We start from the raw sequence: 15,892 nt of genomic DNA on the forward strand, positions 1-15,892 counted from the left end.
TAATAACACAAAATTATCAATAAATATAATAGACAATTAGACATGTGTTACTTTAGTTGACCATCATCTCATTACAAATTAACTAGTCTACTTATCTTTAAAAATTCAAATAAATCTAATCAAAGTTAGGTGGTCGACATTCTTGTTGGGACAACACTTTCTTTCCCTCCTATGACGAAGAACTACATGGGAGTGGGTTTTGATGAGTCGACTTACGGGTATATGTTTTAAATTAACTTTATTGGGTGTATTCTATATGTATATACCAGTGTTCAGGGTCGTCTAATGAATTGGTAGTCTCAAAATATATTAATCAAAGTTAAAAAATTGGAATTCAAATATATTAAATAGATATACCAAAATCAACTTGAAAATTTGCTAGCTGAATAGCCACTCCATCGGTCAAAATACTCTTAAAATTTTTCGTTCATTCACCATTGAACGAGCCATGTATGATAGTGCCCTACAAATAGCAAAAAAGACATGGAAAAAACTGGTAAGTTCTGTTAATGTATTTCTATGTATTTAATCCAATTTAAAAAAATAAATCCCAAACAAATTAACCATAAGAATCGAATAAACATCTTTGCATACATATCCAGGAAAATTATTCAAGATAAAAAAGGAACCCAACTAAGGACATTCCAAACGTCGATCAAATGATTTGTTGATAAAAAAAAAAAAAAAAAAGTTGAGCCAAAAACCTTGCAAAGCCATCTCCTGTTGTGTTAAATTCTAAACATAACGTGGATCAAAGGGTTTTATCTAAAGATATTATTTAAAGTTGATATCATGTTTTTCATAAGATCCGAAGTATATTTGTCATACACAAACTAAAATGATGAATTGTTCCACCATGCTAAATAATCATACTAAAACATTCAACACCATCTCAATATGTAGTATTTTCCCCTGATAGAATAACAACGACTAAAAATTATATCATTAATATTCAAAACAGATTCAAAATAATCATAGTCAATATATTAAAAATTAATCATAATCTTACTCATAGCAAAATTTGACTTTTTATCTAAAAGCTTATAGAAAGATATAATCGTAAATCTCAAATATACACCATTAATGAACTACTTTCAAAACGATATCAAAATAATCAAAGTCAATATAATAAAGTAATTAGAAACCTACTCATAGCAAATTTAGACTTTATATCTAAAAGGTTATAGAAAGATATAATCGTAAATCCTAAGAGTTAATATAGGTTACAGATACAAAATTTAATATATAATATTTAGATTATTAGTTAAGTCATATATCAAAACTTAATCAATACGAAAGCCAAAGAAGAAACATACGAAAATTAACTCCATATAAATATTGATTCCAGTTCACCTTTTTTTTTCCCCAACTTTAGTTAAATAAAAAATTTACAGTTTCTTATATTCAAAAAGTGTAAACTATATAATTTGAAAAATACATACCAATTTATCAACAAAGACCATCTCGAACGTTTTGATTTTCTTCGGGTTGTTCCACTCCGAAACAGTCCATACATGCACAACACGGAGTCGTTAATGATGGTTAACATGTGTTGGCTTAAGATCTTCAAAATGAATTAATGTGGTCATATTTTTTGTCGTTGAAAAAAAGTCATAACGAACCTCGAACTAAATTAAAAGAAATAATAAGAACAATAACATAAGAATTCAATGTTAGAAAATAATAATAATGATTAATTATCAAAAACCTTTTTGTAGTTGATCGTAGCTTCTTTTTTTGTTGTCGTACGTGAGTTATATTATAGATTACCAATAAAACAAAAAAATGTAAAATAATTATTTTTAAATTTGGTGAAATTGTAAATTGGTGATAGAAAACCAAAAAGTGTAAATTAATTATTTTTAAGTGTAAATTGGTGATGGAAAACCAAAAAGTATAATTAGTTATTTTTAAATTGGGTTAAAGTGTAAATTGGTGATGGAAAAAATCAAAAGTGTAAGTTAATTATTTTTAAATTGGGTTAAAGTGTAAATTGGTGATGGGAAACCAAAAAGTATAAATTAATTGTTTTAGATTGGGGTTAAAATGTAAATTGGTGATGAAAAATCAAAAAGTGTAATTAATCTAGATTAATATCAGAAAATTAGAGGATTAATAAGGATAGAGGATTAGGCTAAAGGAGGGAGATTAGGGGTGCCAAGTGTACCCCTGATGTGTGAAAAGCTAGTTAAATTAAAATCCTTATAAATACTCCGAATCGAATACCACACACAATCGGGCAGTGGACCCGTTCGTATGCAATATAGATTAAAGTAAGTAAAGGTTCGTTCCACAGAGACTACAAAGAGCTAGCGAGTTTTAAGTAGTTAAAAAGAGTTTGGTTTTTTAAAGACACCACGTCATCTTGGTTTTTATATTAAAAGTTAGTTGATTGAAAGAGTTAGAAATTCCCAAGAATTTATCGAAAAGAAAATTGTTTTTAAATCAAATAGGATGAGAAGATCATCCACTTCGACTCCATGATACACATTATTTAGGTTGCATATAATTGAAGAACCAATTCAAATATGTTGATTTTATAACCGAGAACTAAACAAAGACTCACCCCGTACCCGTCAAGTTCGTTACTTTATTCAATTCCCTTAATTAACTAGTTCCATTACTAAGACCGGTACCCCAAGACGCCTTTCATAACTTTCCTAGCCAACTAATTGTTTTGGTTATTTAGATAACAATTGTGTCTATTGATTGTACCCAACCATTAACCCGTTAAACCATATTAACTATTAATTACTTTCTACCGTACCCGTCATAGAAACAATTGCTTTTAACCAAGCAATCAAAATAACTTCTACACAACCTAGGTTACCACTGAGATCATGCAAAAACTATCCGTAATTAAGAGTTAAATAACAAAGAATTAATAAGCTAAGATTACGACACAATGTTAAATCAAATCAACTTGAATTCAAAAGATTATGCAACCATTATTCAATGTATCACTTCATCTCAGTGGATGACGAATTATTTAGCTACTCATAATCATAAACAAAGCACAAGGAGTAAAAATATAGAAGAACATATTGTACCAATGTGTGGAAAACAAGTAAACGCTAAGAAAATTGATAACCGAATGCCTTGAAGCTTACGAACAACCCTTAGACCTTGATGGACGAAAAAGCTGCTGAGAATAGCCCCAAAGAACCCTAAAATCGACTAGAGGTGATTGTATATCGAATGGGAGGGTGATGGTCTTGTATTTATAGTGAAAAATCAAAAACCCTTCTGCCGACCTTGTTTATGCGCTGCACAAACTCGCAGTTTCCAAATATCAACCTTTTCTTGCCCGATATGTGCCGTATGCCTCATGTGTGCGCCGCATGCCAACTTGAGCCAAATTCCCTGTCCAAAATCACACTTTTCTGTGCGCCGCACATGCTTCCAGATTTCGCAAAACTTGTATTTTTCAACTCGTCTTCACTCGTATTCGTCCAAGAATCATCCTGATGCATCATTTAACCTTCCAAATGCTATTTCTAACCCATGTACCTGTTCTAAGCCTGAAATCACTAATAATACCATCAAAGCATCGAATATACATATAATTTGCACATAATTAAGCTTAAAACGGCTTAGAAACGATATGGAAATATGCATATAAATGGACATATCAACCCTCAACCCTCTCTTGTAGTTATATTATATATAAATAGAAATGTATAAAAATTGAATAGTTATATGCCCGCGCAATGCGGCGGTGGTGATGGCTGTGACGGGTGACGGCGACAACGGTAGCAGCAGTAGCGTGGCGTCAGCGGTATGGTTATTAATGTAAAGGTAATTGATGTAATAGGTGATATTGTAGTTATTTAATAGTCTATGGTATATGTTGTAAATTAAGTTCATTAAGGGTAGAGGTTTCCATTGAGGAGTTCAAATTGACGATTTATTATGCGAGAGGCTCTTTACGCATATCCGATAAAAATAACATATGCTAGGCCTCCCATCATTCACAAGTAATTTACACCTTTATAAAAAGGGTTAATTGCATTAAGCGTCCATGTTGTTTGCATAAATTCGTTGTTTACACACCTCCAAAGTTTTTTTAGTGGTTTTCGTGTTTAATTCAAGTTCTCATCATTAGTGATGTATCGTGCTAACAAAACTTGACTAAGTGACGAAAACTACTAAAAAAAACTCTAAAAAGGTGTAACCGTGAATTTGTACAAACCACAAGGACGTTTTATGCAGTTTACTCTGAAAAAAATGTAAAACCTTAAAAAGAAAAAAGCTTGTTAAAGCTTGAGGAATAATCTATATGTATACTCTTTAATAAGAGAGCAACCTATACGTTTGTCTCAAATCACCTACTGAACTATCGAAATTACGCAAATCAATTTAACTACTTTAAATATCACTACGTATAATATCCTTAATCAAATTATTATAAGTTATACCCAACAATCATTAGAATAACTACACTACCTCTTTTAATATCAATTATTTTTAGATTAATAACCACAACAATACTGTCATCGCCTATCGGCGTTGCCGCCACCACCACCTATCGTTGTCGCCACCGCCATCAACATTAAGCAACACCACTAAATCGTCATATCGTGCAAGTATTTTTCTAATATCACCAAAACCGAAACAAAATGAAAAGTTGAAGCTTAAGCATGTAATAATCAATCAAAGTTAAACAAGATCGTTAGTGAGAATACTAACTACAAGTCAAAGGCTCAAAGTGCTACTTTGCAAATCTTTATCATATACTTCATCTATCTCATTAAAAATATCATACTTTGAATATTTAAAGTTTTTATTTTTATACTTTGATCTTAAATATATATTTTTTGTGTTATATAAAACTTGATAAAAGTTATTACATTAAAAACATGTTTAAAACAAAATCAATTCATATAATTTTCATCAAGTATAATCTAACACAAATAAAGTTATTTAAGGTCAAAATTGCAAATGTTAGACTTTAAAAATTAAAAACATGATAGTAAGACAGAGAAAATATATAATAGAAGTCCTTTTGGTGGAATCATATGATAATTACATTTGGTGGAATTAAAAGATTAGATCACAAAAAAGTGTGAATGGACTTATCATGTTTTAAAGGTTTTAGAAATTTTTTTAGATATTTTATTAGAAAATTGTACTTAAAATTTCTTTAAAACTAATCTTATGTGGCACACTAATAATCTTTTTGTTCAATTATTTTCATTAAATAGATATATTTATGATGTCATAAAAAGGAAAAAACAAAAGAGATGAGGCTCTTTTTACTTTCATAGGCTGTCAAGATCTGATAAACCTTTCACCATTTTCAGCCTGATATGAAATTCATTAGCAAATAATTATAACATTAAATATCAATACTCACCCATACTCTGTTCATTTTCCTGAAAGCGTAAAGATCATCATAAATCATCATGGATGCCCTGAGGAAACAAGCAAGCAAGCTTCGAGATCAAGTTGCCAAACAACAACAGGTAATTTAATCTGATTAAACTATGTTTACTGAGTTAAAGGTTGTATTTTTATATCTGGGTTTGTCTGTATATAGCAATATATTAAGCCGAAATTCTGTATTAGTTCATTTTTAGTGTTATTGGGTAGGACTTTGTTGTTCTTGAATGATAGTTAGGATTATGGGTGTAGCTTAGTTGGTTTCGGAGATGGGAGATTGGGGGCATTTGAAAGTATCTTGGGGCTTAACCGCACCGGGTGGGAACTTTATTTTAATGAAAGTATTAGGATCAGTTGGTTTGGTCGATTTACCTCCGGGCATGTTGGCCGTCTGGTGTGGGGCCTTGTTGGGAAAGTTAACTGGGATTTTTTATTTTGTGTTGATAGTGTTGGCTAATCATTCCGTGAATTGATAGGAGATTTTTGCGAATTGTGTAACCATTTCCGAAAGTATTTATTCGACTTGTGTATTCCTGGGTTTTACTAATATCTCTATGTGATGATGGAGAATGTTCTTGGTTTTGGCACAAAATCGAGAACATGGGTTGCAAGAGAGTATCAAATTTATGTTTGTATTTCAAATCTATAGAGTATAGAACACACACAATTCTAAAAGTTATGGAAATTGCCTTAAAACAGTTTCCGGAAGTTACCAATGGTTACAGGTGGTCATAGATTATCGGGCTAAAACTATCGGGTTGAGCTTGGTTTGTCGACACTTCTATCTTTAAGTTAATGTTTAAAATTTCTTGCTTCAGGCTGTGATAAAGCAGTTCAGCGCAAGTGGGTATGAGCATTCAGATGTGATGGTTATTGATGAACTGGAGTTGCAAAGACACCAGCAGTTGGAGAAGCTCTACAGGTCAACTCGTTCAGGAAAGGTAACAATTGCAACAGTGCAATTGTTATTCAGGGTGTAATGTATTTTCAATTTTGGTCTAAATCTTCTTTGTTTTCACCAGGATTTTCAAAGAGAACTGGTTAAAGCGGCAGAAGCTTTTACAGCCATAGGTTATAAGCATATAGAAGCAGGTGAAAAGTGTAAAAATACCATATTTTAGATCTAAGTTTTTAGATTATAAAATTTTCTAGTACACATGTTGCTATTTTTGTTTGATTGGTATTTGCTCTTTCATAAAAATTAGGAACCAAGTTGTCTGAAGAATGCAGCAAATATGGAGTGGAGAATGCCAATGATGAAATTTTGGCCAAGGCTGCATCTATATATGGTGATGCACGTAAACATGTGGAAAAGGAACAAGAAGACTTTACCAGACTCTTATTTTCACAGGTTATTCATTTATCATATCATCTCAATAACATTTTTATAAGCTATATACGTCATGTTCCCGAGTATAAAGTGATATCTGAGCCTCTGAAGAATGATACAAAGGCCAAGACTTAGTTTTAGCTTTGATTATTCTCCGATTCTTGTGGACCAGTGCTGACCTCAAACCTTCTCAAATCTCAGATTTTAGAACCCTTGAGAGCAATGATAAGCGGTGCTCCTCTAGAAGATGCCCGTCATCTTGCTCAGCGTTATAGCCGAATGAGGCAAGAAGCAGAGACCCAGGTAATCCCGTGATATGTTTTCTTGTGCATGTATAACATACAGATGTGCAAGTTCGGGTCAATTTGGGCTGTGTTCTGTTCAATTCGGTCATCTTAAAAAGTTATAAGGGAGGACGTGACTGCGAGTCAATCCAACCCGGCCCCTGCGCATTTTAATCCAGTACTAAAAGTTGACTCATTTGATTGTTTTACAAAAATGTTACAAACATGACCCGATACCTATTGGGATCTTATTGGGCTAGATAGTTCACCCAAACCGACCCCGATACTTATACTATACCCAACCTGAATTCTTTTTGGAAAATTTAAGGAAACTAATATATATATATATATATATATATAGGTCGGGTTGGGGTAGACAGGCCTCAATCCCTGTCCCAAACCAAAATCCCAGTCCCAAACTAATGTATATTTATGTAGGTCGGGTCGGGGTAGACAGGACTCAATCTCTGTCCCAACCCCGAATAAAATCCCTGGTAATTGCCCCTAAACCCGCCCCGTGCGGCCGTGCCCCGTTAAGCTTGCCTGGCCCGATCTCAAAATTTTGGGGTCGGGTTTCTCATAGGGTTTGGATTTTTTTTGCCATTCCTAGTTTGAGCCTGCACCTCTTTTGACATGTTACCCAGCTTGTCCAGCCTGCACATATTGCACATCTAAGTGTTCCTGAACCTTGTTGTCACATTGATTGTAATCGACTGTTAAAGTAACAGGCATCAGAAGTTACAAGAAGGCAAGCACGAGTTAGAGAATCTCCAATTCCCGAGAATGTAACAAAGCTACATGCAGCTGAAGCTAGAATGCAGGAACTTAAAGCAAACATGGCTGTATTAGGTAAAGAGGCAAATGCTGCACTCGCTGCTGTTGAATCGCAACAACAAAGACTTACATTCCAGAGACTCGTTGCAATGGTTTGTATGCATGAGTGTATATAAATTGTTACCGATGATCAGTTTCTGTTACTCAAAGTCTCAAAGATAATGCTTTAATGTTCTTAAACAAGATTCTTGCATTTGAAGGTTGAAGGAGAAAGAACTTATCATGAGAGAGTAGCTGCTATTCTTCATCAGATAGAAGCTGAGGTTAGTGTTCAATCTGTTAGAGGTGGATGAATTGAGCCATTTACCTATAAGTGGCTTGAATTTATCTCTAATGGGCCTAGCTAAAGGATCTACCTAAAAAGAAATTGGGTCATACGGGTTAGAAATCATCTCAAGTGAATTAAAATGTATGAAAACATTTTATAGCCTTTCCAAAAAAAGGTAGCCTAGTTTTGCTATAATATAGGTTTTATAATTATATTTAGCATATTAGTTATTTGAAAAAAGGTTGGAATAGGAACCAAAAAGTGTTTTCAGGTAGCCCTAACCGGTTATAACCCATAGTATGTTGCAACTGTTTGGATCCGTTATCCTACCCGCCCATTTGGCACCTACAATCTGCATATGGCAGTTGTAAGTTTCTTTGTGTGATGTTTTGAACGTCTTGATAGATGGTATCCGACAAACAAAGGAGAGAGTCTGCCCCTCCTGCAGTTCCAGCGAATCTTTTGTCAGATAAAACAAAATACTTTCTGGCTGTGGTAATATTTCTCGATTCTTGTACTCCAACATATGTTTCACTATCTTTCAAAATTTCTGAAATGCTTGACTTGATACATTGTTAAATGTTGGCTGGTCGTCGAAGACAACTTTACATAATATAAAAATCAAGTTATGAAGCTTATCACGCCAAACATTTCAATGTCAATCATTCTTTAATGATAACAAATGAAAGAACCCGTGGATCCAAATCAATACCATTGTTTTATCTCTGTTGATGATCATGGCTAAATAAATAAGCTTAACTTGGAAGCCATCCGTATAATAAATGCTCCAATTTTCATGGGACATACTAAAGTGGAATGTCTTCCCCTTCTCATTTATGAATTCCCTACAGTTCATGGGATTATAATGTACTAGGCCCTTATTAATTAAGCTACCGTGGATGTTTTGTAGGCAATGCATGGGTTTGAAGCCTCGTCTGATAAGGAATTAAGCCTGGCCATTGGTGACTATGTTGTAGTTCGGAAGGTTAATTTCACTTTTTTTCCAATCACTATTTTCTGTCTTTCATATTATCCTGGTTTTTTGACTTTTTATCAAGGTTGGAACATCTATATATGTTGACATTTGTAGCCCTTAAGATGTAGACATTGACATTCTTTGGTTTAGGCAACTGTGCTCTTCATTATAGTTTGCTGATGTTGCACTTTTTCGACCCGTTAATCTTTAAATGGTTTGATTTTGGGTTTGTGCTTAATCTCGTAAGGGGCAATTTATTTTATTTTATTATTAATTTTCTTGATAAAAGAGAGCATGTCAAACGGGTTGAAACCCGGCTGAAGTGTATTGTTAATGCATATAATTGAGTATGATAGCTATATATTGTTATTTAACTATTCTTATTCATTAATGCAATTAATAATCTATAGTTTTTTCAATTTAGAAATGGACAATATGTGGTTATGGGTTAACCCAACCGACCTGCGCCTGTATGACCCGCAAGAAGCTGACCTGTTTGGACCGATTACCCTGCACTGGCCTGCCCATATCGTCATTTCTAATTATTTGTTCTTTTAAAGTAAACTATATTCGAAACTTGTGTGCTGATTAAGTTTGATATACTTGATGCCATTCTCCTCAGGTGAGCCCTTCAGGATGGTCGGAAGGAGAATGCAGGGGTAGAAATGGCTGGTTTCCATCAGCTTATGTTGAGAGACGTCAAAGGCTTCCTAATGCCAATGGAAATCCCGACTTTTACTGATCCACATTTTTATCGTCTTCACGTGTATTTATCTCTTATCAGAGCCATGTTAAATTTGAGTTTTTGCATTTCTTATGTTTTCGGTTCATAGGTTTTGTATTTTGACAATATTGTAGCTGATCAACATCTAAACTAAGTGGAATATGTCGATTATCAATTATACCAATGAACTGTGTTGACTTTGGTTCCAAGAACATGAACAAACCTTGTAAAAGGTTTTCTTCCTCATCATTATGCAATCAGATTGTGGCCATATTCCTTCAGTTCTACGAAGCGAAGAGCTTTTACCCCATTCTAGAATACTTACAAAACTAATTTGGTTCCAGGGAATTGTGAAATATGACTATGGATGACTAGAAAACCATGCCATCAGACTGTGGCAGATAATTGCTTTATGAAAGGTGATAAACATGGGCCCATTACGTTTAATATCCCCAAGATCCCAATTGGCCAATTAACAAAATTATCTTACAATGGGCCATCGATACAGAAAAATTTTCATAAGCCCATTACGTTTCAAGTGTAAATTTGTACCAAACTACCAATAGACAATAGTGTTTTCTCCACGGTTCACATAGTTAACAAGTAGCTTGGCTCAACCTTCGCCTTTGACAAGGCAGCTAAGGCTCCAGCTTTGCTTTCTACTTTGCTGCCTTTCACCACCACACCCACCCAATTATGCTCCACATTATTCATTTTTGGAATATAACTTATTTTCTCTAGTAATTCCTTACGATACATCATATAGTTTGTTGCGATTATTCGACGATTGTTGTTGGATTATTTATGTATATGATGATGAACACCAAGAAAGCATCATCATTTTCAGCAAGCCAGTGCTTCCTATGCACATACATATATGTAGGCATTCCTTAATAAAATCAATCACAATTAAAATTGGATAAACATATTTATACGTACAAATTAGAGCTTCAAGCAAAGAACATTAATAGGGGTAAAATCAATCTTAAATTAAAAGACGTAATAAACGAATGTTGATATACAAGTTTGTGGCCGGGTTAATCTCATCGTGTTTATGGGTTACTTTCTCTATCACCATCCAATCCATCGTCAATAATGTCAATGACTCAATAAACATATGAAACGTGCTATGACAGGTTTCATGTGCTAAAAAAACGTGCGAAATCAAAGTCAAACCACATTATAATAGTGGCACATTACTATCAATTTAGTTGAACTACGAATATGATGTTGCCAGATCAAAGCTAGAGCGTAATTTGATTCACAACACACACACACACAAGTTAAGACTTAAGAGGCACAACTGGCAATAAAATATGGAAGGGGGGGAATGAATCTGCCCTTTGAATATCTCCATCAAGCATGCGTCTTCTGTTAAATAATCGAGGAATCTTTTTTGTTTCTGAAATCACAAGAATTGAACTCGTTTTGTTAATATATACGTTTTGACTTTATGAAATGTTTGATTCGAATATTGGAAAAAGATTTGCCCTTACAGTTGTTTCATAAAGTTTGCTTATATATATATATTATAAGAAGAATCCAAAATTAAAGAACACTTCAATAGATCTTAATTTGTCTATGTTGAATTAACAATTACGTTGGACCATTTCGCAAGGATGAACATGTCATTTGAAAGGGGCAACAGATTGAGGAACACGTGATAAAAGCATTCATCCAATATCCAATCATCCCAAAACAACCGTAGTTGTAATTCTGTCAGTCAGAAATACAAGATGAGTGCATTTATTGGGAAGCAAACGACATAAAAGAAGTAGTCATCTTTTGTTTTTAGCTATCATATTTATGAGTACATTCCTGTAATGATAATTAATGTACATAAAACTTAAAACTTAAAAAAAATATATATATATATATATGCTTCATTATTAATTGATATATGCCATGCACCTTTTCACATTCTTTTTTCAATGTTCGATCCTCAGAACTTGTTAAACCCCGAGCAACCTAGACAGGATGTAATCGTAAAAAATCAAATCAAACGAACTCAAGACTTATGAATAAATGTCTCTCACAATCTGTAGGCTTTTTGTCCGTTGATCTGTACGTAGCTCATTGGCCACTCTCCTCACATTTAACTTTTGCTTTTGACACATTTATTCACTATATTTTTGAGTTTATGACTTAAGCTTATTAATCGTTTCTCTATACTAATATTTTAGTGTGCCACTAGAAACACGTACTTTAGGAAAACGAAGACACCTATCAATCACAAGCAATTACTGTGATGATTTCAACTGTGAATTATTTGTTTATAACCTGCTTTTTTAGTCTTTAAAGTATAATTATTTATGGTATGCTTTTTCTTCTCTTTTTTCTTTTTTTTTTCAATGTAAAGCCTACTTGTAGAGTTGTAGATCCTTAATTGATTTTTGTTTTGTTCCTTTGATGTAGTACGTATATGTCTTTCTTAAGCTGTTTGGAAACTTTTATTTCTATTTAGAATATAAATCTATATTATTATTATTATTATTATTATTATTATTATTATTATTATTATTATAACTAAAAGAGAAAGTTGGAGGTACTCTTGGCACCCTCAATCCTCCTTTTTAGGCATAAAGCTCCATCCTAATTAATCATCATATTTTTCTATATATATTTTTTAATTTTTAAGCTTAAAAAAATAAGGAACATATTTTTTTTATCCTTAAAACTCTTCTAAAATTTCACATATCAAAATATTAGTGTAACCTTTTACTCTAAATTTTCCACTAATATTATGATCAAGCCAAAGACTTTTTCATAGCTATATCAATCGATTTTATTTATTTATTTATTAATTATTATTATTACTATTATTATTATTATTATCCCATATATGCTTTCAGTATCTACCAACGGTAGAAAAAGGACCTCCAGCCTTGCTGAGCATAATGAACGAACTCTTAAACTTCGACTACAAAGATAAGAGCTCCAATCACTTGATGTAACCCGGTTGGTTTTTAATATATATATAATATATATATATATATAGGGACAATCAAATAAGAACAGTTTTAAAATAAGAACGGTGAGAACACCTTAAAAACATCAGTTTGATGCATTAAAAGTCCATAAAACTAATATAGTGCAGAACTAATTATCTTTATTTAAGTGTTTAACAACAATTTGAATCATCAAAATCGAAAAAATCACGTTTTTTGTTGGATGCATCATTTTGATGATTATGCATCCAAGATGGATGCACAAAACAAAAAACATGATTATTTCAATTTTGACGGTTAAACACTTATATAAAGATAATTAGTTCTGCACTATGTTAGTTTTATGGACTTTTAATGCATCAAAATGATGTTTTTAAGGTGTTCTCACCGTTCTTATTTTAAAACTGTTCTCACTGGAGTGTTACCATATATATATATATATATATATATACATATAGAGGAATGGGAACACGTGTTGTTAGATACCCAAGCTTGAATACGATATCCTTCAAAATCCAATTTTTTAATCCATAAAAGATAAAATACATAGAGGCCCAATCATTTACTAATTATACAATAATTATTTAAAAATTTGTATGTGAGAGGTTTTACACCCAAATTTGGATATATAACAGTCACATACCCATTTTTCTCATATATATCTTTACTATATAAAAATTATCACACTCTCTCTCCTTACACTTTGTCAACACCCTCCCTCATAAAAATGTCTCCATACGAAATGACCATTCTATCTTTAATGAACTAATTAGTTTTCTCTTTTTTATTCATTAAAATATCTGTAATACTCTTAATAAAATAATTTACAACATTGACCTATCAACTCCTAAAATAACTATACTACCCCTTTTACATTAATTATTTTTACAATAATAACCACACTGCCATCACCCGTCACACCACCACTGCTGCCACCACCACATGCACCGCCGCCAACATCACACCGCTGCTACCACCAACACCCCCGGATTACGCGGATAAAATGCTAGTATATATATATATATATATATCGTCACCATCCCTCTTTCACGGTATAGGGTCTTCTTGTTCTTAGGTTTATAGAGTACATGAATTATAGTATAACCACTATTTATCTTATGTCAATTTCTTTTTATTACTATTGTATTTGGAAAAATGTGTGATGTTTTTTTATGGACAGAAAAGGAACCCATGTGGCCATATAGCACGACTAAAAGACTCTTTCAATAGTAAAAGTCTAAAAGATGTAAATCATTTTCAAAGTACACATGCGCTCGTCAATGTTATAATTTTTAGTATAATAACAGGGCATTACTAGTATTCAGATTTAGAGATTTGATTATTTTAATTAGTATCAATATTATGCAATCTTTCAAGTACAAAGTTAATATAAGTTTATTTTCTTTGAGTGGAAAAGTCAAAAACTATATGCTATAACTAGTTTATGGATTTATGTTTAGATAAAGATTAAAAACGTGCTAAATTTTGATTTACAATTACATAGACATATATATTGTTGGAATACTTGACTAGTGCGACAGAAAGCTATGTTCTATCAAACATGTAATAATTTATGAGTAATGATATATACGCTTAAAAATATGTCTAAAACATTCAATGGATGATACATAGATGTCATTCATTCTCTTTCTTGCCAATGAGGTTGATGACTCATTGGTAAGGTCTTTGACCTTGGGAGGATCCATTTGTGTTCGAGCCTCACTTCTCACATTTGTGGGATGGATTAATAGGTTTTTTCGAGAGTCATGATTTTCAGGCATACGTATGATTTTGGAATAGCAGTAAAATAGAATGTCGTTCTAAAAAAAAATTCATTCTCTTTCTTAATCTCCATCTTTAATTATGTCATGTGTCAATAGAGAAAAATAATACCTACTTCAATAAACAGATAGCCCCCTTCTTTTTCCTTTATAAACCAATTAACTATATTCCCATGTGATTAAATAGCATAACAATTTTAAAAATCTTGTTGTTATGTGAGAGGAAAAGAAGAGAATTGTCTCTTTGTTTCAGCAGGTATGTTATCCTCATGTCAATACTAGATTTTTAGGCACATCATTAAGATTATTATTTAGGCACATCATAATTAATCAGTATCCATTACAACACAATTCAAAAGGCCGCGTGAAATTGATGCAAACGTATCAAAGTTAATGGATTTGAAGTTTTGAACTGTTTATCTATGAAACAAATGCTAAATTGCACTAATGGTACTTAAAATATACCTAAAATTACTCCTTTTGTTGCAGAATTTTGTAAATTATTACTTGGACCATACCTTTTTCTGATGACCGTCTATTACAACACAACTCTACTCTTGATACTTTCTTCAAATCCGGTCCGACCCGAACCGAAACCCGACGAAGCAACAAAATTAAACCCTTAACCCAACCCGTTACCCTATCGGACATGTCATTTCGAGTCAGATCTGGGCAGGGCCGTAAGTTTTCGGATCATATGTTTATTCTAAGGTTGGATATATTAATAATGCTATTTAAATGGTCATGTTTGGAAATGACTTGGCATAAAACTTGTAGTACATGGTACACGTTAGGCAAAACAAGAATATTACAGGATAGATATCACGTGGAGATTTCGAATATTTGCAATCTTTTGAGAATTTGCAGTTTTTTTAACTCAAAATCTTTAAGTCTCTGACTTTCTCATGTATCAAAAATCAATCCATATATTGATCGATTGGTAAAGTTGAAGATTTGAAACTTACAACTTGCTATCTCTATCAATTACAAAAAATGAAATGAAATGATATCCCTTCCAATCAACCTCTATCTAACTTCATCCCTTTTTTTTTATTGTGATTTTTACTTTTTTTAATTAAGACATCCATGGCAACATTTGCAAAAAGAAAGTAATATTCGTACCACAACATTTGATAAATCTTTTATTGTTGTGCATTACATACTTGTATAGTGTGCTATAAAACATGTACAATGTGGTAAATATATCAAAAACTATGGTATGATGATCGCTTCTCTTTGCGAAATACGTACTAAACCCTCTTGATAAAGACAAGATGGTGATATGGTACTTTCTCATGGTAAAAGGGCCATATCTCATTTCAAGTCATATTTTGATAGTAAAACTCACATAACCTTTTCCATAAT

General features: G+C 32.6%; 1 protein-coding gene across 1 annotated transcript; it reads left to right on the top strand.

Moving 5' to 3' along the window:
- Window positions 1-5,276: 5,276 nt before the first annotated feature.
- LOC122591188 (SH3 domain-containing protein 3) lies at window positions 5,277-10,007 on the top strand. The gene is made up of 10 exons (XM_043763407.1): window positions 5,277-5,465; window positions 6,201-6,323; window positions 6,405-6,474; window positions 6,588-6,733; window positions 6,914-7,015; window positions 7,725-7,922; window positions 8,031-8,093; window positions 8,504-8,593; window positions 9,009-9,083; window positions 9,697-10,007. The coding sequence occupies exons 1-10, from the start codon at window positions 5,406-5,408 to the stop codon at window positions 9,814-9,816; spliced, it is 1,047 nt and encodes a 348-aa protein (XP_043619342.1). The 5' UTR covers window positions 5,277-5,405; the 3' UTR covers window positions 9,817-10,007.
- Window positions 10,008-15,892: the final 5,885 nt, after the last annotated feature.

The sequence above is a fragment of the Erigeron canadensis genome, chromosome 3, assembly GCF_010389155.1.
Source record: "Erigeron canadensis isolate Cc75 chromosome 3, C_canadensis_v1, whole genome shotgun sequence".
Taxonomy (NCBI): Eukaryota; Viridiplantae; Streptophyta; class Magnoliopsida; order Asterales; family Asteraceae; genus Erigeron; species Erigeron canadensis.